Here is a 25860-nt window from a genome sequence, read left to right as displayed (position 1 = left end):
GAACGTGGGGAGTAGAGCTGATTCAGCCACATTTTTTCTTTATATTTGAACATTGATTTACCTTTACATGCATATCTCCTTTATACACTTTTTGTACAAGAGATGGGGCATGCATTAGGTGTTGTTAGCACAGGCCATTTTGATTTGACGGGCTCAACTAGGACTGTTGTATTTATTATTTGATGGTCGAGACTATTCCCGTCCTAGTTATAGGGCAAAGTAGGAGTTTCTCCAAACCCAGAAACTTTAATAAAGGTTTTACAAATTGTTCCTTTTGTGTCAGTGTCATACTTGTGATACCATGCCTCCCCTACACTGTGCTGTATATATTTCTTGATGCTTGACTTTATAATAATGGATATATTTCTCATAAAATATTCTGTGTAGACCTACCTGTACCTTAGTACCACCACTCTTTCCTCCTTAGAACAAAGCTAGACTGCTCACCTAGCAGCTACCAAAATATAAGATCGTGTCAACAATTATCTGAACATAGTGAACATTTTCTCTTTTTAGTTTTTGCTCATAGGTTACACTTTCATGCTAATGTGTGAGGCAATATTGTTGATATATTGTGTGTGTAAGTATTGCATTGTAGAACCATACATAATCTACTCATGTCCTTAGGCTCCATAGTTGTGACTCCTTGGTGGTAATTTAGTGCCAGGTTTAGCATTGGTGGCAACTTAATGGAGCTAAGGGTATTGTTCTAGAAACAAGGGCAGTGGCATGCAACAGACAAATAGGGATTCAGGGAGTCTGGGGCGGTATGATCTTGTTGATCGGTGCCCTTCTCTGACCGTGCAAACAGCCACCCAAGTCACTTTGCCTGGGACCTGGAGAGTGGCTGGCATGGCCAAATTAGTTTTTGCTTTTGACCAAGTGAATGGGTTAATAACATATTCTGCATTTACCTTAATTTTGGAAAACAGACGATGTTTCACATGATACTGATTTTGTTGATGTTGGAGAATGACTGTTAAAAGCTGCACAGTGGATTTCGTGTTGTGGCTCATTAGATGAGCACTTTCAGCACCTTCAGTCGTCTTCTGGTATAATTTAGGAGACATGAGGCTATTCGGTCGTTGTAGGCGAAGAGCGTGAAGCTCACTTCACTAAATTTACTATGCCAATGTAAGGCACCCTCTATCATTTAACAGCTGACAGCATATGTGTGTTGCATTGTCTCTAGTGTTTACGCAGAGCTTGATGGAATGGCTCTTTCCTAGTGTCTAGTCCAAAAAGAGAATGCAGTTATTGTGAATCACTAGTGTTGACTTGTCACCATTATTCCCATATAACTGTGACATTTTTAGAAGGTAATTAAGGCCTAATTAAATCCTCTGTCCCCCAGAATGACCTCACGGGAGAACACTCATGCATAATGTTAAAGACACTGGGTGAGGAGGAGGAAGCTGAGAGGGAACCTTGGCTGACAGCTTTCTGGAAAGGTAATCATATTTGTATTTGTTTTAGCTACATTAACTTATATCTAATCCATTCTTGCTTTCAATTCCTGCGACACACAACTTCCTTCCATATTATTTCCCTTTTGCGCCCACTTAATCATTTAAATGTCTTCAATTTCCATTTGATTAAAGCATTGCTTGCCAACGCTAACCACCTCTTTTCAGGAGTGAAGAGAACATTTTTGTTCTGCTCTGGAGCATTGTAACTTCTCCCAAAGCCATGCCGAGAAGGACCAGAGGTCCACATGGTAAAATTAGGCTTGCCTTCATAAAGTGTTGACAAATAAGCAACCTTTCTTTGCACTTGTTTTCTGCATGCAGATTTTAGACGGCGCTTCCTGACCTTACTTTCGTATCAGTTCAGTAGTTTCTCTCCTGCCCTGGCACTTAACATTCTGCAGAACAAGAATGTCAGGAAAGCCTCTTCATCTGGTGAGTGCTTTTATATGGTTCTGATTTCCTTCCCAGAATTGCATCTATATTCTCCCAAAGTTCAATTGTGTGTAGTTGAATGTTCTTACAGTTATACAAGGTAATTGGTTTCTGTAGACTCTAATCATACATGTCAGTATTGAACAGCTAAAGTAGCTAGCCGTAAATATTTTGCTCTGTAAGCATTGCAGTCATACTTATGTGCACATCATATAAACGTACCCCCTGCTTTTACAGCCATAGTGTACACTACTCACACTGACATGATATTTAATATTTGTTCCTGTGCCTCATTCACCTTCTGAAATATTCAGTTTAATCCTTTGGCACCTGAAAACATGTAAATATTTCACGTTGTGGCTGCAAGGCTCCCTAGGCACATAGCGATTCCATTGCTATAACTGGCTGGCACCCTTTAGAAAAGTATTCATACCTTGGAATATTTGACTGTTCAGAATTCCTTGACACAAGTTCTCCAGGTTTGAGCTGCCGCAAATGCAGATTCGACTAGCTCACTAATACACCTCCGCCTCCCAAAGATTCACTGCATACATTTCTTGGGCATGGAACTTGAGTTCTCGGTTGCAAGTGTTAGGGGAGTGTTCCTAAGGTCCCACGTGGAGGTAAGACTTTAGTAAGCAATGCCAGTGGTTTGTAGATCCCCAACTCTTAGTATCATTCTGTACTACTCGGAAACCTTGGTAGAGTGGCAGAGCAGGCAGGCTTATCTTAAGAGGAAGATGTGAGCTATAGATAAGTACACTGAACCTAGTTAGTAATGCACATCCAAGAAACACTTAACATAAATGTATAGTAAAATATAGATTCATTATATTTACCCAAGAGTCACTGTTAAGTACTTAGCACAATAAACCAAAACACATAGGTATACTTTTCAATACTTTCAAAAGGCCACTTCTTAGTTGGTAGTTGCTGAACACGCACAATTGTTACAGGAGCTTGTCAGGTCTACCGTACTATCGGTAATACTATCGGTAATAATGCACACCCACAAAGTAATACAGGAATTGCATTTACTCGGCATACACATATGAGATAGTGATTATTGGGAAGGAAAATAGTTGGTTATTGTTATCCTAGCAGAGTTTCAGGTTCTAAAGGCAGTTTCCCTGCGCATCAGAGAAGAAGTCCACCAGCCCTTTAAAGTCCAAAACACAACCCTAGATAAAAGGCAGTTTGGAGAGGCTTAAAGTCTTGAAAAGCGGCAGAAGTCAAAAGTTCCTGTGGTTAGTTTCTAGTCTCTAAGAAAGAAGATACCTGGAATAAGGTAAGGAATACCTTTTCCCCACAGTACCTTAAGTTTGAAGAAAACTTTTGTGGTGGATGCTCTGCGATGTTGCAGCCCTGGACCCGACCTTCGGATTCCTTGGTCTTGACAAAAGGCAAGACAGTGGACAGGATCTCTCAGCAGCAGTCTCTAGGGAGAACCTCCGGCACACTTTCATCAACTTCTTTGGTCACTCTGCGTTTGGGCGCCTTTTCTACAGCCATAACAATGGACTCTATTTGCCCAGTCAATCTTCTACGCTTTCTACATTCCCACACTCTGATGGGCGGGTCTGAAGGAGTTGGATTGCGTCTCTGGTGTGTCCTGGAGGGCTCAGAAAAGACTTGGACGGTGTCAGACTTTTCACGATGATACACTCGAAATGGGCAGCAGGTCTCTTGGTATTGGGGTTCCTCAGCTCTGGAAACTCACATTATCTCAGGAGATGGCTCAAATCAAAGTTTGTCTTGGGACTGGTTGTTACCACCAGTCAAAGGGAAGGAGTCATCCTCTTCGGAGTTCCTCTGTCGCACAGAAAACGGGTTCAGGACAGCAGCGGTCGTTTCACGGTGTTGCAAAGGGTCTGCAGGCATCTCTGGTAGTCTTCTTTTTCGGTTACTTCAGCTTCCAGTGGTCGAGTTGCTTTTCACTCCAGGAGCCTCGCCTTTTATCCAGTTCCAGCACTCAATCCTCTGCAATTTTCCTCAGCAGTCAGAAAGATGCGTTGGCTGTCCAGTCAGGACAGCCAGACCCCCAGTGCGAGCTGGTCCATTCAGGCACGCTGGCAGACAAAGGACAGGGCGGTAGAAAACTCCTCCCCTACTTCCTGTCTACCCAGACACTCTGGTGCTTAGGCGGGGACACCCAAGAGTTCCCACCAAAGTCAAAACATGCAGATAGGCCTCCCCCTCCCAGAATGGTGGTAGGAGGACTGACAAAAAGAAGGAAGACTTCAAGCTAGTACTTGAGTGCCCCTATTGTGCACTACCGAGGCTATGGACAAATAGTCTCAAAATAGTAGGTAGGAAACTTCCACTGCCAACAGCCATAACTAGAGGTTTTCTATGTGACTAAAAAGTCACAGGAGCAGAGAGAAGGGGGATGCTAGGTATCCCTTTGGCACTCCAAATAAGGTGGTGTGTGCCAATCTCTCATATTCTAAAGTTTTAGGAGAGATACCAAGTATCTCTCTATCCTTAAGAATTGTAGTTACTCTAGGATAATGAAAATAATCTCAAAGGAGGACCCTAAGGGTCCCCAGCAATACTGCCCATAAGGAGCAGTGTGCTGCAACAGTAAAACACAGATGCCTTTAAGAGTTAAGGAGGAAAATAGACTCTGTAGGACAAGAAGAATACAACGCATAGAGTTCCAAAAGACAGCACATAAGAATGAATGAGTGGGAAGAGGCTCCACTCATTCAGGATTTCAGAAAAGGGTCCAGAAGTCCAGCAAAAAGTACTGGGTACTCACTAGGAAGGGGGATGAAGCATACAAATGACAAATCTCACTAACCGCAAGGCTTGCCCAAACCTTGGCAACTAATGCCTTGAAGAACCAAGAGTAGAACCCTGTTTAACTGTACCATTGATCTCAGATCATTGGCCCTACTTCTGTTCTGAGCGTCAACATGGATTTAAATCTTGGGAAGAAAGAAAAGTGATTCTTGTTTCAATCTGTGCAAGTTGTTAATAAAAAAGCATTTATTATAGCCCCCGGATCCCTGCATGGCCTTGATAGAAGGAATTCCTCATTTGCTTTACACAGTGATTTGCAGCTATGTAATTGAGTACTGTAATGTGTGATGTATGTCAATCCTTACTCTTTGGTATGTTGATATAGGAGTGAAACTTTCTTTTTCCTTCAAAGTAATAAGTCGTCCAGAGCTAGAATCTCTCTTCATCCCCTACGATCTGAAGCGGCTAGAGATGTACTCAAGAAACATGGTGGACTATCATCTGATAATGGACCTCATCCCCGTCGTATCCAGGATGTTCTTTCTGCAGCAGCTTGGCGAGATGACCCTGTCTCCAGCACAGTCTGTATGTGATCATGTTGAAGCTGTGCTGTCCTGAATGGCTTATTTTGCTGCTTTTGTTGTGTAACATTAGCTTGGGAGTTAGATGGGAGCTAGGGAAGAGGGACTTTCTGTTCTTATATTTGTTTTTGATAGGTATTATACAAAGACATTTTTGAATGCTAATTAAGTGAATTCTTCTTTGCCAGGCTCTTCTCGTAGGCATTGGACTGCAACACAAAACAATGGACCAACTGGAAAAGGAGATTGAGCTTCCAGTTAGTCAATTAATGGGACTTTTTAACAGGATCCTCCGTAAAGTAGTCCAGGTATAGTTCCACCTCAAGTGTGTTACTGCAATTTCTTTTCCCTCGATGAGCCAGAGATTTCAAATTGCAAAAGATGGCTTTGCGTGCTTTGTTTCCCTCAGTCAGAATATTTAGCACAGAGTTGGGGGATTCAAGACTAAATATTATCTGACAAAGCTGTTTTTTTCTTTTTTTGAGCCACTGATAAGAATTAGAGATTTGTTGCCTGCCAACTGCCTTCCATCAGTGCTATTGTATCATTTATTTCAAGAAAAGCATAAATGACCCCATTTAATGACAGATTAGGTATGGACAGATCTCTGTGCTATAAGTAACTCGTGCTCAGAGATGTCAATTACATTTTTGTGCCAATACTTGGCAAAGTCTAAAGCATTCTGCCATACCTTGGCACTACCTTCCAAAATAATGTAAAGTAAGTGGCCTTGTATAGCGTCCTTCTGACACTATTGGTTCCTTCACTACGCTTTGCTCTGTGACAAGAGGGGGGAGGGTCATCAGTGCAACAGTGCGAGAGGCAGATGCAACACCTATGTCATTGTTAGGACATTGTTTCTGAAGTCCAACTAAGGGCTTAGTAAAACCATTCAATTGAGGCAGTATAAGGCTGTACCACCTGAGTAAATGGTAACGTAGACAGAGCAGGCAGGCTTATCTTAGGAGGGAGAGCGGGATGTAGCTTGTTACAAAGACATTGAAGCATACAAATGATCCAAAGAAACACTGAAACAGTATGTATTGTAAAAAATAAATGGTTTGTTTAAATGCAAGTAGGGAAAGATGAATCGTGGGTAAATAAGTACTATCACATTATATATGAACCCAATTATACAAACCCAACACTATGCTTTAAAGTACACAGACACAAAGCATAGACCTTGTTCAGAAAACCTGACAGTCATTCTAGGGAAGTTGGACCTTTTTTTAAACACATTTAGTATAGGACACACCTATTCATGGGGAGTAAAACCACCAGTTACTTTTAGATTACTTTACAGTAATTCAAGGGTAGTAGACCATGTCAGTCAGACAGTGACACTTCGTTAAGGAATCACATAATCAACCAACCATGTTACCAGGATAGATTTCTGAATAGTGGCACACAGATTCAAGGAACAGTATATACCAAGAACTACATTTATGATAACACACAGTTATACTAGGTGAGTAAGACCTGTTGGTGTAATATACAATTACAGTTGCTTTTCAGATAACTAGCACAGAGTAAGGTGAGCAATAACCTTTTACGCTAATTTATGAGGCCCCAGGCAGGCCAAGGTCAGCTACACCTGTTGGGTATGATTTTCATATCAATGATTCATCTCCTGACCTCTGTCTACCCCGTAACCTTTTGCTTTGACTAGGTAACTATTTTACCTTTTCCCTAGGTGAAGGGGAATCTTTTTCCCCTCTGACCTAGTCTTTAACTTTTTTTATGGGTGACCTTTTTATATCGCTGCATAGTGTATGGTTGAAGTTATAGCTTCCTACAACTTTTGGGCTTAGGCTGGGTTGCCTCTTTGGGCTTCCCTGTTAATTTCTCTTTCATGTACCTGGGTGAACTACAGTTCCCAAGTACTAATGAGGGATTTACTGTCCATCTTTACATTTATATAGTGAGCCAGCACACCCCACCTTACGTGGAGTCCTGGGGTGATACAATGAGTCCCCTTTCTTACTTACCTGATAACATTTTGTTACAATTGCGAGCTTTACATGAATGGCTGGTGGCAGTGATTTTACCTTTATAACTTTTAGTCTTTATCACTCACATTTTTCTAAAATGGCGGGCTCCTTCTTTTTTCAATCATTTCTTGTGTGCTGAGAATTCCCTGGACCCTAACTAACTCTAAAGTGAACTACTTACTTGTTTGAACAGTCTTCCACAGGATCTCTGACCTTTTCTGCAACTGAACCCTAGCTCATCCTGCCTACAGCTGGCACCTAGACCACTATGGTCCCACTTCTGCAGTAGATCAGAAGAGGAGCCAAGTAGGCTGTGTAGCTGTGCAGACGATGGAAGACCCGAGGACGAATCCTGAAGAGGCATAGCAACCATTCTTGCTGCTATCCCGGTGATGCCCCGCTGGACTACTGGATCTCAGAAGAGTCTTGCTGGGGCTTCGACCTTTCGGACTGGTGGGACCAATTAGTCTCGATGCCTGCTCATGATCTTGCAGTGTGGAGCCTTCGAAAGAGTCGCTGGACCACCTGGTGGACTGACCATCTCCGTTCTGGACTACCGTCGGTGGTCTCCAACTAGTCATACAGGTCGCCTGCCTGTCAAGTTTCAGCGTACCAGCATCAACGGTTCCAGTTTTGGAAGGCTTCCTTTGTTCGCTACTGGTGAGATGCCTGCTGTCGCCCATGTGCGGTGACTGTCGCTGGAACCGGCCATCCCTGTCTGGTAGTGTCCTGAAGAGTCCAGCATCGGTGCCTGCTGCATTTCTTCGCCAGAAAAGGTTGCACTCGGCTCCTGGGCCCAACTGGAAACTTCCTTGCACCCGCAGCTCCTGGGCATTTTCTACTGGATCCAACATTGGGAAAACCTACCTCCAGTGGCCCAACCCCCCACCCCATTCGACCTGCCAAGTCCTTTGGGAAAATCTGAGTAAGAGCAGTGAGTAGTCGCAGTATTTACCAGTTCCCCTATCTCCTCCATTATAACGTTTATGAAGAACTTGATTTATATTCCATTCCATTGCTTTTTAAACGTTTGTTGAAAATTCTGCTCTAGGAGCTAGGAAAGGTATTTCACTTAACTGTTAATCCCTTTGAAAGATTTATGGGACAATCTTCACACCCACAGGACCATTTCCTAACTTTGACCCATTTTCTAAAGGTAATTTGTGAACTTTTGGGCACAAAGCCCCATTCAACTTAAAGTTGGACTCCTAAAGTTAGGGCTTCTATTCCTCTGGACTGGTTATACAATTGCCTAACTACTTACCTTTACTTTCCGGTGTATGGTGAATTGTATACATTGTATTAACCAACTACGACTGTATATATGTTTTATATTTAGAGTGTTGTGTGATCATATTACCTGCTTGATTCATTTTAATAGTGTGTTTTGGGGCCTACAATAAATAGAGCATTTTTGTACTTGCCTGTATAAGTAGAATCATTCTGTATTTCACAGATTGGCCTTATTGTGGACCCCTGAACCCACTCACCTTTCCTGGGACTTAGCCTTGACCACTCTCCACACTTACCTTGATTGGGTGTGGCTAAACTCCCAGTTCACTAGAACTAGGGTGGTCTCCTAAAATCTGTCCACCAGCCCAGATTTTAGAAATCCATCTTAAAAGTTAGTGTTAATGTGGTAATGGCTAGGCCTTTGGCGGTCCCCTGTTGGGGCAGTATGTATGTGTGTATAGTATAAGGTGGCAGAAGATATTAGAGTGGAGTCGGTTTGTCAAGGGTACGGGAGGAGTAGGCCTTGCAAGGCAAAACAATCTGCAACCCTGCACTCAGACTACTGGCTTCTTCCAGACCGGTCACATTTCACTAGCTCACATTTCCACTGTTAATCCATCTCGCTCTGAAATCGATACATTGTATCCCATATGCAACACACAAGCATCTGTGAGTTGACGGCTAAGGAATGCTAGGAAGGATTTTCTTTCTGTAACTTTCCATAGTTTTCTATGGAACCTCATTCTTCTTTCTCAGTTTTTGATCATGTCCTGACCTTTTGAAGGGAAGGTAAACCCTTCAGCTTCACATCCCTTGCCTTTTACTAATTTGTCACGGGGAAACTAACTAGTCCTTCAGACTATCAGGACTAGGAAACATTCCCTTTTTGAATTTTTTTAAATTTATTTTTTTACATTGCACGCAGCACCTTGCAGTGCAATGGGGATACTTTTGTATCACCCTAACTTTTTTTCCTTAGGATTTTTGGTTCCTTTTATGTGTGCCTAAAGACAAGCTGGTGGCAGCAGTTACGTTTTTACTGAGTTTGCATTATTTTCTGTGTGCACATTCGCATTTACAGCGTATGGCTACTAAACATGGCTAGTGCCCTAAAATGGCAGTGTCACAAGATATTCGCTTGTTCTTTGTCCATATTGTAGTTTTGCCTTCTTCCTGACGTCCCAGGTCAGGAAATTCCTTATAAGGCCATTCACTAGACCGGGAAATCTGCTGTATTCGCAGGTTAGTGAACCTTTGTGTAAGGCCCAAGAAGGGGCCTTGGAGTCCCAGTCCACATCACTGGTGCCAGAAAGTCTGCTACTGGGGCATATGTGAAACAATTAGTTGGCCCTGATTGGACAACTACTGGCTGTTTGAATTGTATAGATCCTTGCCATTGGCGGGCTTGGACTTACTTTGTGTTGGAAATATTTTGGATTTAAACCTTATTCTGTTGTATTTTACTACAATGGTAAAGAGTGGTATTTTATTGTGATTTATCTCTTGTGGTAATTCGTTGGTATATTCCCTTTTACAGTGGTAAGACTCACTTCAGAATATATCCTAACAGTGTTGTATTTACCAGGGTTACTCACTGCAACTAGGTACTGGACTTGGTACACTCAGTGGGGTGATCAGTACTTCCAACTCACAGCATTGTATGTACAATAGCGCTGTATGGCCAAAATTTAACGCCTATAGCTTATATCATAAACAAATAATCGCACGCACGCACACACACGCACACGCATTTGGCACTCCTAACACTCATTTATTAGAAAACGATCTATTTCAGATTTTACCTCATGTGGCAATATGAATTACTGCCTATGGTAAAAAACGAACCCCTGTTGATCCTCAGACAATGTGCTAATAAAATTGCAGTCACATAATACGGGCACAACCAGTTTTTTTGAAACCTTTCGGTTTTTATCAAATGGTAAAATTCAAAGCTGTACAGACAACTACATTATGTGATACAAGTTACATGGACATGAGAAAAAAAATGCCTTTCATTACTGTGTTCACACACATTAACAGAAACAGCTGTGCACAATCTTACCATCTGACCTTGGACACAAGTTGGCGCGAAACACACTTTGAGAGAGAAAAAAGGATAACATTATTACACATGAGATTATCTATTTCCCTATTTAACTGCTTGCCAGGCACACTTCTCGCCCCAAACTTAACTGTATATTCACCTAGATCTGATGGCAATACTTCTGTCCCAGTTTGGCTGGGAACCTGGTGTCACGTAGATAAGCCCAGTGAACAGCCCCCAGCTCGGGAACTCGCCTTCCTCCATCCCGTCAAGTGTCCTGAAGAGGCCTGCATCATTGAAATCTGCATTTCTTCATTGACTGGGTTGCATCTTGCAGTTGCACCCAATGGAAGAATCCTCAAACCTGCAACCCCTGGGCAACTCTCACTGGAACAAAGGACGGAAGACTGCTCTCCCATCAATCCCACATTTGACCCATTGTGATCCCTGAGAAAATTGGAGTCGGGGAAGGGGGGTAAGGTGGAGGAGTAAGCATACCTGTGTCTGTCCCATCTGTCCTCCATAGGATAATATTGGGAACAAAGCCCTTTGTCTCCTATCTCCCTCTTACCTACCTCTGGTTGCCGAACCTGGGTCAAGTATCCTGCCACTGGGTTAACCGTGGGTCTGGAAGAGTGACACAAGCTTACTTGTCTTCTGGTAAATTGTTGCAGAACTTTTAAATAGTTTGAAAATATTCTGAATCGCCACCGCAAGTTAATTGCATCCCGTTAGAGCATACTTGCCTGTGAGTAAACTTGTGTTGGAATTAATATCACAATCACAGCAACATTTTTGTTGCAAGCCAACTGCACACTTATTGAGTAAAAATACTCTTTCTTTATAAATACAGGAATATCAGACAGTAAAACATTATTCTCCAGCATGGGGTCTGTGTTAGGCAGAAACCTGTGCAGTTCCCTTAGGGACCACTGTAAAAGATTTAGGACTACAGGTGGTTGGCAGTAAACCCAATTGGTAGCAGTCTGTACCACCCAGATTTACCTGGTAGCTGGGGCTGAGCAGTCGGACCTCTCTCAAGATGAGTTAGGCAGTATGCAGAGTATACACAATAGGTACAGAGACAAAGTAGTACAAGCAAACACTGACCAGAGCTTTGGTGTAAAAGTATATAATGATTTATTTAAAGACACACTTGTAATTTACACTAGCACAAAAAGAGATAAGTAAATTCAACACACAGTCACTATTACTAGATGTACATCCCTTATTCCTTATTAGACAAGTCTTAGTTAACACAACTTATTTCCAGACAGAGGTGAGCGCTTAACTAAATATGGCACTCCAATAAGTTAAGAAAAAGGGAGGGAAAAGGCAGAAATTAGGAAAAGCACACAGCACAATACTTTTGAAGCACCCAGCAAGGCAGGAAAGTCAAGTCTACTTGTGAGAAAAATGTTCAGAGGCCAGGCTCCCTCTTTGAGAGAACAGAGCACCAATGCGCCCAAGATCACACAGTTTTAAAAGTCTTGAAAAGTCTTGCAGGGAGTTCAGAAAAGAATTAAGTCAGCTCAGAAAAGTTCAGTTAGCCAGCCTAGGGCCGACCCAAGTGGGAAGTGGAAGCTTTAACAGTCACTCCACACAGACCGTTGCGAGGGAGGCCAGGCGGACACAGTACCTTTTTAAAGTGGAGAGGATCCTCCAGCGGGGGCAGTTGTTCCTGGCAGCAGGTGCAAGTCATGGCGTCGTCCAGAGGAAGAGATGGTCTCGACATGGAGGAAAGCTGAAGGTCGTTGCACTGCCAGGGAAGAAACCAGCCGCGGAGTTCTCCGGTTAAAAGGTCAGACCCTTTTATTCGTGGTGGTGGAAAAACCGTGGTATTCCGGTTGCCGGGGTGCTTGGCACAGGCAAGGTGGCCACGAGATGATCCGGGAAGGCGAAAAGACGGGCAAACTGGTTATCCCCACCAGTCAAAGGAAGAAGACTCTCCGGACTGGAGATCTCCTCTGTCGTCGGGAAAAGTGGTGAGACAGTTCAGCAGGGCTCCACCAGTGGTGTCGTCGTTGCAGGTCGGCTCAGCTTCTCCCTCTTCGGATTCTTTAGGTCCTGCGGTGACTTCTGAAGTTCCAGTCCCCAAAGCCCTGCTTTTATGCAGCAAACCCCCATTCATTCAGCCTAGCTGTCAATCAAACATGCTAATTGGTGAGCCGGGCGGCTCACCACTTGGGCCAATCATACAAGAGTGCGACTTGAGTTGCCAAGGCAACTCAGTCCAGGGTGCCTAAACCCCCTCCCACACCCCCTGTGGTACCCAGACAGAGTGGCACCACTTTTGGAGGCTTCTGTGGAGAAGCCCGCCAAAAAGTGGAACAAAGGGCTCGGCTTGGGTTGGAGTCACAGAAGGGAACACAAGCCATTTTGGAACCGAGTTTCGTCAAAAATTACCAACCAGTGATTTTATATTAATTTAATAAACCGGCGGTATGTTCGAGGCTATATTAAAAAGTGGTAGCCTCGAACAATGGGAAAATCCCATAGGAAAATATTTGCGGTCGAATATAAAAAGTAGTATCCACTGACACCAGCCAAAACTCGATCAGGGGGGACGGAGACGTGCCCCCTCGAACAACAGACCCAGGGGCAATCGAATTGCCTCGACCAGTACGTCCACAATATGATGGTTTGTACTGGTTCCTGTTCATAATTTGGGACTAGTAAAGCCAGTGGTGACTTTACATGCCCTGGGAGACAGTAGTCAGTCCCAGGGTATGGAGTCTATGTTTGGGGGTCGCTACGACACCCCTGGGTTACAGCACGGAGAGTGCTGTGTAACCCACATACCAAAAACACATGAAGCCCTATGGGGTAAAGGACCCCATAGCCCATAAAACACATTCAAAGTCAAAGGAACACCTCAAATCATGTCTAAGAGTGGGAGAAAAAGAGTCTCACTCTTAGCAGGAGAAAAAAAGAAACCCCAAAAATCCAGCAAAGCTGCTGGGGGGACTCACCAGGTTTGGGAAATTAGCCTTCACAGAGAATTCTCCCTAACAGTCTGGCATGGATTCACATGCTCATGAGTATTCCCCGTCGTCGGGCTGGGAATCCTCGGTAAAGAAAAAATCAGTATCAGTTTCGTTTCTCATCTGTCTTTTTTAGTAGTAACCAATCACTGGTCTCTGGGTCATACTGTCCCCAGCCAATGACTGCCCCCTCCCTAAGCCCCCGCCCATGGCAGCCATCCTCAGATTTTTACCGCACGTTCAAGTGTTGGGAGTCCTCGTGCTATAGCTCTCGAGCTTTTACTGTGTTTTGCGCTTTTTCAAAGAGTTTTACCTCATTTTTCGGTTTAATCGAGCCTCAAGCTCCACCGTTTCTACTTCCGATCAACGGGGACCCGTTTCGGATTTATCTACACCCCTCAAGGGCGAAGTTTTCATCAAGTTATGCTTCTTGGAGGATTCCAGAAGTTTCTGAGGCCTACCTCGCAGACGAGAAGAACATGGCCCAGGAGAAGGGAAGCTCAGGATCTGCCCTGGATGCAATCTACAAAATGTGTTCAAAGAGGACGAGCATTCGAAATGCCTTTACTGCCTCCACAAGGACAAAACGCACGTGAAGGACTGTGCATTTTGCATGAACATGTCGGATCAGACTATGAGGGATCGTCGGACCCGTCCCTCCAACTGGCTGGAAGGCAAGAGCCCAGCAGGTGAGAAGAAGGAGAAGTCCGAGTGGTCTTCTAAATCCTGTGAGGGCTCCCCGGCGACGGGGGCCCAACAGAAGGCAAAGCACCGTGAGTTCGTGGGCACCGGGAGCGCCGAACGGTCGGGCTCCTCGGCTGCCGGGCAGGGCGCACCTTCACCGACACCATCAACCACGAGCCAACGTTCTGGCTCGGGGAAGAGAAAATCCGAGAACCTGGCCAAGTTTCTGGAGAGGCCCCGGCTGATCTCGAAGGAACCGGCCGAGGGGGAGCGAGGCGGTGACCCTCCCCCTAAGGTGAAGGCCTCAAGCGCGCCCAAGGTGGTGAACGCCTTGATTCACCCGGCTAAGGCCTCTATCGAGGGAGTCGCTGTAGCCCTGGCGAAGCCTGTGGAGGCTATCCGAGTGGAGGCGACCTCGGGGCCCAGAGTTTCCCTGCCTCCGCGGAGGGAATCCTCTTTTAAGCCCATCGAGAAGACCCCCATGAAGACCCCGGTGGAAAAAGAGGGGGCGGTGCCGGTGGCCGTTACGGACACAGACACAACCTCCGAGGAAGAACTGACCAGAATTTGGAAGAGGCCCGGTCCCACGGGAGGAATCCCGACGAGGGGGACGACGAGATCGAGGGTGGCAACGACGATGAGGTTCCCGTGGAGGAGGAACAACCGTCACTCCCGGCACACCTGTCGCAACCCGAGCCGCAGGACAACTTGGTGGCCAATTTTGACGGCAATCCAAGCCTTATGCACAGGGATAAGGGCGAGACTGCCCTACCCCTGATGGACGACCAGCTGTACTGGGTTCGTCGAGAAGCCCTCCAAACAAGAGGAGGAGAATTCATCCAGTGCCCCTTCAGCCCTTACGGCCTTCTCAGCCTTTGTCACCTTCCCTGGTCCCGAGGGACGACACGGGAACAGACGCGGCCTCGACGAGATTGGCTCCTTCCACGCCATGATTGCCAGGGCATCTGAGCTTTTTCAGCTCTGCCCCGAAGAGAAGAAGGAAGGCTTCCTCTACCAACGGCGCGAGGCCAAGAGGAAGACGGTCCTCACGGTGCCGTTGCTGGATGACATCTAGGACGAGGGACTTGCCCTCCTCAAGAACCCGTCCACGACACCCGCCAAGAGGGACCGGTACGAGAAGTAGTACCAGGTCCCTGACGCCACCCCATTGTGCCTTAGGGCACAGCCGACCCCGGATTCGGTCGTCTCAGTAGAGGCCAAGAAGAAAACGAGGGGGGGGCATCGGCTTAATATTCAACTTCCCCACCGGACAGCGAGGGAAAGAAGATGGTCGCTGTGGGACGACGAGTCATCTCGTCGGCGGCGGCGACGACGATTAAGGCGCCTAACGCCCTAGCGATTGTGGCCCGCTACGACAGGGAATATTGGTACAAGATCGCCCCCCTTTTGGACTTCCTCCCGGACGACAAGAGGGCAGAGGCCCTGGCGATCCTACAGGAGGGTGAGGTGGTGTAGGACCACGCCATAACTGTGGCCACGGACATTGCCGACACCGGTTTTTGCCAGTTGGGCAACAGCGTTTGCCTTCGACGGCGGGGGTGACTCAAGGCGACGGATTTCGGCCAGGACGTGCAAGCCAAGGTTTTGGACATGCCTTTAGACGGGAACAATCTGTTTGGAAAGACAGTGGATGAGTCGCTGCAGGCCATCAAGACCTACACGGAGACGGCTCGGGCCTTGGGAGTTCTGCAGCAACAGCGGCTGCCCTTTCAGAACTCCGGAGGCAAGCAAGGTACCTCCAAAGGATTCGGCGGCGCTCCTCGACCTACCGTCAGGCGGCCCACTCCTCGTCGCAAGAAGCCTACAGGGGACGAGGCTAGTGAGGTGGATCTTACCGTCGTCGCCAGGGAGGCCAAGGAGGCAAGGCTGCTTCCAAGCAAGACTGAACCGGCCGTTGCGTCGGTCCCCCACCGAAGCACCCCGGTGGGCGGCCAGCTGGCGTAGTTAGTCAGCGTGTGGGAGTCCATCTCCACCGACCGTTGGGTGCTGGATGCCCTGGCCCCTGGGCACACTCGGAATTTCTAAAGAGGTGCACCCGAATTCCTCCAGTGGCCAGGAAGGAAAACCACGTCCCTCAACTGCTGTTAGAGGTAAGGGTGATGCTCAAAAAAGGAGCCATTGAGCTCGTCCCAAAGAGGCTCCGGGGCTCCGGAGTATACTCAAGATACTTCCTCGTCAGGAAGAAGACAGGAGGTTGGCGTCCCATCCTGGACTTGCGTCGGCTAAACAAATACATCAAGGCACAGAAGTTCCGGTTGGTCACCCTCCAGCACGTGCTGGACCAGCTGGAGGAAGGCGACTTCCTATCATCGTTGGATTTGGAGGATGCGTACTTTCACATCCCCATACTAAAGGGACACCGAAAGTTTCTCAGGTCCAAGAGCGGCACTACCAGTTCAAGGCCCTCCCGTTCTGATTGAAGTTGGCACCCAGGGTGTTCACCAAGTGCCTGGCAACAGTGGCGGCGCGGCTGCGCCTGCAGGGGATCCACGTCTACCCCTACCTGCACGACTGGCTCATCCGAGCAGGAACAAGGAAACTCGCCGTCGAACACACAGCAAAGACCGTCCGGCTGCTCACGGACCTGGAATTCTCCATCAACTTCCCCCAAATCCCACCTGGTTCTGTCTCAGGTCGCGCTGTTTCTGGGAGCCAAGCTCGATAAAGTGGCGCGATTGGCCTCGTCGTCGGAGGAAAGAACACAGGCCATCCTGGGCAAGGTACAGCGTCTGCTGGCCACGGACGTGGCCAGAGTGAGGTCCATCAAGTCCCTTCTCGGGATGATGTCCTCTTGCATCTATCTGGTGCGCCTGTGCAGGCTTCGGATGCGCCCTCTGCAGGAGTTCCTCGACGCCCGTTGGAATCAAGTGACGGGCACCTTCGAGGACAAGATCTCGCTCAACAAAGTAGTCCGCCAAGCAATTCGATGGTGGGGCACCCACGCGCATCTCGCGGCAGGCACGCACTTTCAGACCTCAGCATACCAGGTGACGGTGATGACGGATGCCTCCCTGGAGGGGTGGGGAGCGCACACCGGAGATCTTCATTCGAGAGGCCTGTGGCTTCCGGAGGAGAGGCCGCTCCACATCAACATACTGGAGCTCCGAGCAGTGTTCTGGGCCCTCAAGTCATTCCTCCCGTCCCTCAAGGGTAAGGTGGTGAGGATCTTCACCGACAACACCACCGCAATGTTCTACATCCGAAAGCAGGGAGGAACCAGATCCCCAGCCCTGTCCAAGGAAGCCCAGGATCTGTGGCACTGGGCCGTTGCCCAGGGGATGTTTCTGGTACCTTTTCATCTAGCAGGGATAAAAAACACCATCGCCGACTCACTCAGCAGGGAGCTGCGCTCTTGCCACGAGTGGGAACTACGCCAGGATCAAGTCGATCAACTCTTCCGGCGATGGGACAAGCCCCAAATCGACCTGTTCGCGACGGCGACGAACTCCAAGTGCCAGAGGTTCGCCAGCATGTTCCCCCAGCCGAGGAGCATGAGCGAAAGTTTCTCGTTCCCTTGGGACGGCCTGTTCTTGTATGCGTTCCCTCCTTTGCCGTTGCTGCTCAGGCTCATCAACCAACTCAAGAGGTCCCGGTGCAGGATGATCCTCGTTGCACCGAGGTGGTCGAGACAGATATGGTTCCCGGACCTTCTGGACTTGTCAGCGTCCCCACCAGTCAAATTGTCGACGGACGCAGATCTTCTCTCCAGAGAAGGAGGCGCCATTCTTCATCACGACCCGGGGTCGCTGAACTTGCAGGCCTGGCTCCTGCAGCACTAGAGTTTGGAGGGTACGATATCCCGGCTGACTGCAGAGAGGTTCTTGCAAAGGCCAGGGCGTCCTCAACTCTCAAGTGCTACGGACACAAGTGAAAAAGGTTCTCTGTCTGGTGCCGTGCACAGAAGATTAACCCTCTACGGATTACGGCCCCTCAAGTGCTACCATACTTACTGTCGCTGGCAAAAGCTGGACTAGCTCATGCTTCCATCAAGTACATCTGGCAGCGATTTCCCGATACACCAGAACTGCAGGACGGTCGTCCCTGTGGTCTCATCGGCTGGTGAAGGAGTTTATGAAAGGACTGTTTCGATCGTTCCCGCCGGCGAAGGCTCCAGCCCCGGCATGGGAGCTCAACATGGTGCTGACCAGGCTCATGGGCCCGCCATTTGCCTCTTGTATTCGGCTCTGTTGAAGTTCCTGTCGTGGAAGACCGCATTCCTTGTGGCCATCACCTCTGCACGACGCATGGGAGAGATTCAGGCCCTATCCTGCAAGCCTCTATACTTGACTTTCCACGAGACGAGGGTAGTGCTGAGGACGCACCCCTCCTTCATGCCCAAGGTGCCGTCGGACTTCCATCTCAACGAGCCCTTGGTGTTACCAGTCTTTTTCCCGTCGCCTTTGTTGCCGGCCGAGAGGACTTTGCACTCGCTGGATGTAGCTAGAGCGCTGAAGTTCTACGTGGACCGAACGAAGAGTTTTCGGAAGACATCACAGCTGTTTGTGAACTTTGGACCTGTGAACCAAGAGAAGGCTCTCTCGAAGGCTTCCATTTCCAGATGGCTCTCTGCCTGCATCATGCACTATCATCGGTTGGCAAACTGACTGTTGCCCGGCCGTCCGAGAGCCCATTCGACCAGAGCGATCGCTGCTACCACGGCGTTCTTGTCTGGTGTGCCCCTGCTGGACATCTGCAGGGCTGCTACGTGGAGGTCGATGCACACCTTCACAAGATTCTACTGCATCGACCGGGATTCCAGGGAGGAGTCCAGAGTTGGCCAGGCAGTGCTGCGCAACCTGTTCGCTTAAGGTGAGCCTGGTGAGGAGGTACGAGATGCTTAATGTTGAGTTTTATGTAATGCTTAATGTTGAGCCTTGCCACCTCCCGTGGTTGTGCATGTGTGTACTGCTATGTATTCTTATATTCATGAGCATGTGAATCCATTCCAGACCCCATGCTGGAGAAGGTACAAGTTACTTACCTGTAACTGTTGTTCTCCAGCCTGGGTCTGGCATGGATTCACATGCAAACCCTCCCTCCTCCCCCTTTGCGGCTCTTCACTTGGTCATACTGCCACTTTACGTGCTACCAAATGTGAGGATGGCTGCCAGGGGCAGTGCTTAGGGAGAGGGCAGTCATTGGCTGGGGACAGTATGACCCAGAGACCAGTGATTGGTTGCTACTAAGAAAGACAGATTAGAAACAAAACTGATACTGATTTTTTCTTTAGCGAGGATTCCCAGCCTGACGACTGGGAATATTCATGAGCATGTGAATCCATGCCAGATCCATGCTGGAGAACAACAGTTACAGGTAAGTAACGTGTTCCTTCCTTTAAATTAACAAAATTTCAAAATACAACACTTACAAGTCTTATTTAATATTTGATTACTTGATCAATATTTTTTAAACTTGCATAACAAAAGGTTTTGGAGCCAACAATCATATTGAACTCCATATTTTTCAAATGTAACCATAAATGAATCTATTTCTCCTAATGTGAAACTGTAGATTGCACAACGCATTTCGAAAATGTGTATTCATCAGCGCGCTTGTCCTCTTTTGTTTTCCTAATTCCTACAATTCAATAAAATAAATTGTAACAAATGCTTTACTGTTATTGTTATTAATTTTCGCTAGAAACCAGCATAAGCCTACAAACACCAAGAATTGCTCTTGAAGATTTATAAACAGAACTTAATTATTTTAGGAGATTTATGTGTGGTCAAATGTAAAGTACCCCTATAATATTTATTGATTCTTCCAACCATGTTTTAGAACCTGCGACTTTTGGGCACTAGGCCCCATACGTCTTAAGGTTGCACTTTAAACTATAGAGATTTGAACGTGTGACTGGTTATCATCATTTGAACCTTCATCTGCATTACTTAACTGTTTTACATGTTTCGTTTTTTGATGATTTGGTGTGACTGAACATACTGGTGATAGTATATATTTGTATTATAGAGTATTGTATGATAAAACAACCTGCTAATTTAATTATTCAGTGTGTTCTAAAGGCCAAAATAAATAACTGTCTTTTCATAACTGTGTGTGTGTACTCATTGAGGGTGCCTGCTCCAGCGGTCCCGGAAGCCAGGCGCCGGAAAATGTTACTCCCCGTTCCCATCTGAGTGCCACAGGATTCCATGGGAATGGGGAGGACGATAGCACCAGCACTGTTAATAATGGTGCTGGTGCTACTGTGAAAGTCTGCGTGCAGGTGCTGTTCTGCCCGCCAGGTCAGATTTGGTGGGCGGGCATCCCAGCCACAAACTTGTACTTTGCCTGTCTGGTAACAACGGTGCCGGTAAGCCTACCGGCACCATTGTTACCGGACCAGCAATGTTATAAGGAGGCCCGCAGTCTTAAAGGCTCTCCACATTACCTTGAATAGGTTGTGACTTCCCTCTGAGCTCCCTATTCACCATGACTAGGGTGGCCTCCTAAAATCTGTCCACCAGGCCCAATTTTAGAAATCCATCTTAACAAAGGGGAGGGAACAATCTGGAAACTCATCAATTATGACACCCTACATGCTAAGGGTTAATGGAGGCAAGAATCTTTGATTCAGTGAAGGGCTAAGTGACTTTTGACGCTGCAGGCACCCATTTAGCCTTTCCAAAGAATACTGATAGATGCCTCAAATCTCACTCTAGCATGCTCTGCTGCTGTGCTCGGTGGCCTGCTGGAAATTCGACCTATCTTGGGCATGGCAAGAAGGCATTTGTCAGCCGGTCATGGCAGGGGCCCTGCTTGTTCTTGCGAAGTAATTCCTGTACTTCGCTCTGTTATTCCCTTGGACTGGTCCAACCATGCTGCTATCCTTTTTTTGCCTGCCTCAACTTGACTGTAACTTTTAGAGAGAAACATTTACTCACCGCCAGTTCTCTGGATCATGTGTACAATAATATATTTATTGACCTTGACGGAGATGCCAACTAGAAATCTCAGATTGGAAACATTGTAGACTCAATTGCTCCTTTAAAGACTAAATTAAAGCTACCCATGTTGGCAAGACATGGTTTACTCCAGAACTCTCCACCTTAAAACAGTCTTAGATGTCAGGAACATAGATGGAAAAGAACCCAAATAATAGGTCTATAAATCTGCCATGGTGAGTGCAAAAAATAATGTCATGCTCTTGCCATAGATTCTGCTTCAAATTCTTATAATTAACGTTTAAAAACATTCAATAAATTAAAGAATGCAGGATCACCCTCCAATTTTGAGAACTACTCTCCCTCTTTGCCTGACAAAATTCAGACATCTTTTTAAGATAAAATCTTAACAATCAGAGATGTTAAGTCAGGCCCTATTAACGGTGAATGTAAAATCTGGCAATGGCTATCTTTTAGTCTCATCGAATCCCATTCCCAGAGATACCTCTAGTGACATCTCCTTAGTATTCAACTTTTTTCCACTCTCCGATCAAGATATTAAAGCCATTCTTACCTCTCTTAAAACAAGTAACAAAGAGATAAGAATCCAGTTGCGCTTTCACTGATTACAATTGTATTAGTTGGATAATAGGTATAAATAATGACAGTAGTACACTGTAGGTTCTTCAAGTTATTAACTTTTTGATTTTTTTTAGTTTTGATATATATACACTTGTATTTTTGGCAATTCTTTGGAGCCTATCCTAAATTTAGTTTGTTAGGTTAATGGATTCAATATGGGGAGAACAATTGAATTTGTGATCATTCAGTTGCTGTTTTCTTTCTTCATAACGTTTATGGATCATTGGTTCAATATATAGTTGGCTTTAATGTCATTCAATTGTTGCCTTTAGATCCTTTTGTCTTTTGATCCTTATTTCATTGCATGACTGAATTGTCATTCAGTTTAGCTTTAATGTCATGCAATTGTTTCCTTTTGATCCTTGGTTCAGTGCACGATTTACTGCATGATTAAATTTAATGTAATTCAATGGTGTCCTTTAGATCCTTATTTCATGTGTGAATGAATTGTCATTCAGTTTTCCCTTCAATTTGTAGACACTTGGGTTCTTGGAGATTATGGATCCTAAGTTGAGTAAATAGTTGGATAGGGTATCCAGTAATTGCTGATTTCTTAATTAGTAGGTGATGATAACTTTGTGTTCTTACTCGTCGCTTTTTAGGTAGTTAGGATTATACTGTCATTCTGGTGATTTGTTGATGGGTGCAAATGTTGCCCCTAATTATTTTGTAGTTTGCTCCTCAACACGTGTTTCCCCGCCTTATGATATAGCGGTTCATCAGGAGGTGCATATTTTTTGTTGGATGGTGTATTGATGCCCTTTAAAAATTGGAAAATCAAAAGATGTATGAAACGAGGATGCATATGTCCCAAACATGTGCTACATGGGTTTAGGGCTCTATTGTTTAAAAAAAAAAGAAATCTGTTGTGATACTAAGTTTTCAAGTTGTGAGTCGATAAGGGATATTGTTGCAAAGATTTTCTTAATTGTTTTCCATTTTTTGCATAGCTTTTGTCATTATCCTCAAATTATTGGTATAGCTGTGCAGATTGCAGTTTGTAGCCTTTAGGGCAGAATTGCACGAGTTAAATTTGCACTTTGCCTACAAATGTCCTCACTCTTGTTTTCAAAAACAGCAAAAGAGGTAAACGTGTTGTTTAAAATGCTAATAGCATTCTAGGTCTTGAGATTTTACCTGAGATACTCTTGTGCTCTCATCCTTATGCTGTCCACTGGTTAGGATAATTCTAAGTACTTCTGATAGTGAGGATTGTGTATATTGGGATGTCTTGTTTCAAGCCCAATAATTCAAAGTTAGCTTCCTGTGAGAAAAATATGGCTCTGTTTTACATGCTATTTCTTTCCCCATATTGTTGCAGTATCAAGAGTGTAATTGGTTAAAAGAAAAGAGATCATAGGGTATCTAATTTTGGAAAGAAAGAGAAGAATTTTACCTTATTTTTGCAGATTCGCCTTTTTCTGGTTGCCGCGGTCCGATTGCCTTGTTTAATAATTTTGAGGCTTTTTTTTATAGTGTGCGATGACGTCATCGCGTTTCGTTACGCTCTGACGTCATGTGCACCGACGCCTTTTTAGGTTGGTTTTGGATTAGTTCGGTATTACTGCTCGTATTTATGTCAATAAAAGTTCAATTTTCTTGATTTCAATTTGAAAAAAGGGGGACTAGTTTTGATAGAATGTAGCCCTTATTTCTTTTGGTTTGATAATGAGTCAAAATAAACATTTTAGTGTACATGCTTAGGTTTCATGGAACTTATGGCGACTGGACCATTGATAAAATGGATTGTAATAACTATTAAAGTTAATAGATGGCAATGATAATTAAACCTAAAGTGGGTTTGTTGATTATGCAATTTTGGTGTAGGGTTGCATTTTTGATTGATTTGGAATTGTATGTATGGGGTCGATAGAGGGCTAAGAATAGTTATAATTGTGCTTAGTGCATCTGTTTGATATGGTGTGAGTGCTAGTGTTTTTTATTTTTATTTTAGCAGTGTTTAAGTGGTGTAGTTCCTGGTCAGTATTTAGACCTGTGTGGCATTGAGCTTTTGGCATTTTCTGAAAAATGGCACATTTGGCATTGTCCACATTTAAAATGTCCTGTTGTAGGTGGTTGTAGCTATGAGGTTGATTTTTATGTTTGTGTATATTTCTTAGGATTTAAATGTGATGGGCTCAGCATGTCTTTGAGATTCTTGCACTTGCGAAATGTAATGGTTGGTTGATCATCCAGTATGTTGTCAAGTTCTTGGTCCAATTTTAGTATATTCCAATTCTTCTTAAGAATGCGTTTGATTTGTTGGCTGTTGCTGCTATACGGTGTGATGAACCTTGGTTTAGCTAAGGTTTGTTGAGCTGGTGGTTTGTCAAGTAAAAGGTCTTGTCTTGTACGGTTTGTGGTTTTGGCATAGGACTTTTTCAGATGCTCAGGGTTTTAGCCTCTTTTTCTAAACTTCAATATGGAATTGGTTGCATGTTTTTCAAATTCCTCACTGGTTGTACAATTCCGTTTGATTCGTAACAATTCTCCATACGGGATATTGGTTTGACGTGGGTTGGATGGTTACTTGTCACGTGCAATGTGCTATTGACTGATGTTGGTTTGATATGTAGTGTGGTATGGATGGTATTGTTCTCGACATATAGTTGGAGGTCCAAGAAATTGATTTGAGTTTGACTGGATGTAATTTTTAATTTCAAAATGTGCCTATTTTGATTTAAGTGATTGTAGTACACCATTAGTTGTTCTTGGGTTCCCTTCCAAATCATTATGTCAATGTACCTTCCCCAAAATACAACATTATTGTGGGTAGTGAAGGCAGGGTGTTGACACTTGCCCAAGTGATCAATGTCTGGCCTGAATTATCATATTGTGCTCGCTCCCTTGAACCCACTAATTAGTCATATCTCCTCTTTCTGTAGCGAGGGAATTGTACCGGATACGTTCAAAGAGACCTGGATGGCACCATTCTCAAAAAAATGTCATTACACCCTATTGAATGTGCATACTATCGTCCCATTAGAAACACCCCCTTCCTGCTAAAAATTAGAGATTGTGCGGTCGATCTCCAGTTACAAGCCCACCTGGAATCATACTAATTTTTGGGTGACCAGCAATCTGTTTTTTGTCCCGGTAGAGGTACTAAAACGACTCTTAGATATTACGGAATATTATGGACTCTAACTTGTACATAATGGATCGTGGTCAATCTGACTAATGATGCTTCTCGACCTCTCTATGGCATTCGATACTATTGACTACACTCTACTCTCTAAAATTGGGCACACATATCTCCAACCCAGAATTGGTGGATTTTTGCGATTGGGGCGCTTCAGGGTGCTCCCATCCCAAATCTTGGATAAAAGGATGGCTCTTGCAGCTATTTGACAGATCATCGCTGGGTTGACCATGAAGAAGAGCATCCCGCTGACATCCCAATGACGACCACTGCAGCTGACCAGCATCGACTCCAGTGCTGTCACGGTGAAGCCCTACTCCACTGCCTAATCTCAAGAAGACCTCCATCCCGTCTAGGTGGTAACACTCTCGACCCCTGCTCGAGGATCCACGCCTTCGGAAGTGTGCCTTGACCAACTGGTGGACTGACCAGCTCTCTCCTGGGCTACCTCGATGCAGCCGTTGCCATTCTGAGTGCATCCTTGTAACTTGGAGAATCTTCAGCTTATGTAACCATGCTTGCTCTTGCATTTTCAGCCTTCTTGCATGGACTAAAGCTGTGCTATGTCTGCTCCTGTATTCGTACCCTGAAGATCGCCTGTCACTGCCTGAACATGGTGAATCCCATTGCAACGTTCCTCCTTCAATCAAGTGGGATGTCCTGAGGGAGTTCTGTCCCACAGAAGTCTTAATCTTTCCTCTTTTGGGTGTTCTACTGTAAAATGTCTGGAACCAATTCCTGTGCACTGTGACTAAACAAAACTAAATCCTGACACCGAAAGAGACCGCTAGACCTTTCTCGATGGGACCAAGCACAGAAGAGTGCCCCCAGCAGATTCTGAAACACCAGCAGTGGTCTCTGGAGGAATTGAAGTCAGAGGGGTACGTTAACCTACCTGTTTTTTGTCCCCCTCTGGTTCTCCATATGGTTACATGAGCATAAAGTCTTCTCCTTCCAACAAACTTTCTTGATTTTGGTCGGTGGGGGCCTGGTCAAGGATCCCTTCCTCAC

General features: G+C 45.4%; 1 protein-coding gene across 3 annotated transcripts in view; it reads left to right on the top strand.

The window, feature by feature from the left end:
* The window catches only part of NAT10 (N-acetyltransferase 10), a 722602-nt gene that overhangs the window by 600657 nt on the left and 96085 nt on the right, over nt 1-25860 (top strand). For all 3 annotated transcript variants that reach the window (XM_069623384.1, XM_069623382.1, XM_069623383.1), the window contains exons 22-25: nt 1355-1451; nt 1791-1901; nt 5059-5231; nt 5416-5535. In XM_069623384.1, the coding sequence (XP_069479485.1) occupies nt 1355-1451; nt 1791-1901; nt 5059-5231; nt 5416-5535 (501 nt within the window). The remainder of the gene's footprint in view (nt 1-1354; nt 1452-1790; nt 1902-5058; nt 5232-5415; nt 5536-25860) is intronic.

Source organism: Ambystoma mexicanum, chromosome 11, assembly GCF_040938575.1.
Source record: "Ambystoma mexicanum isolate Mex_15411 chromosome 11, UKY_AmexF1_1, whole genome shotgun sequence".
Lineage (NCBI taxonomy): Eukaryota > Metazoa > Chordata > Amphibia > Caudata > Ambystomatidae > Ambystoma > Ambystoma mexicanum.
This window is presented reverse-complemented; position numbering and strand designations above follow the sequence as displayed.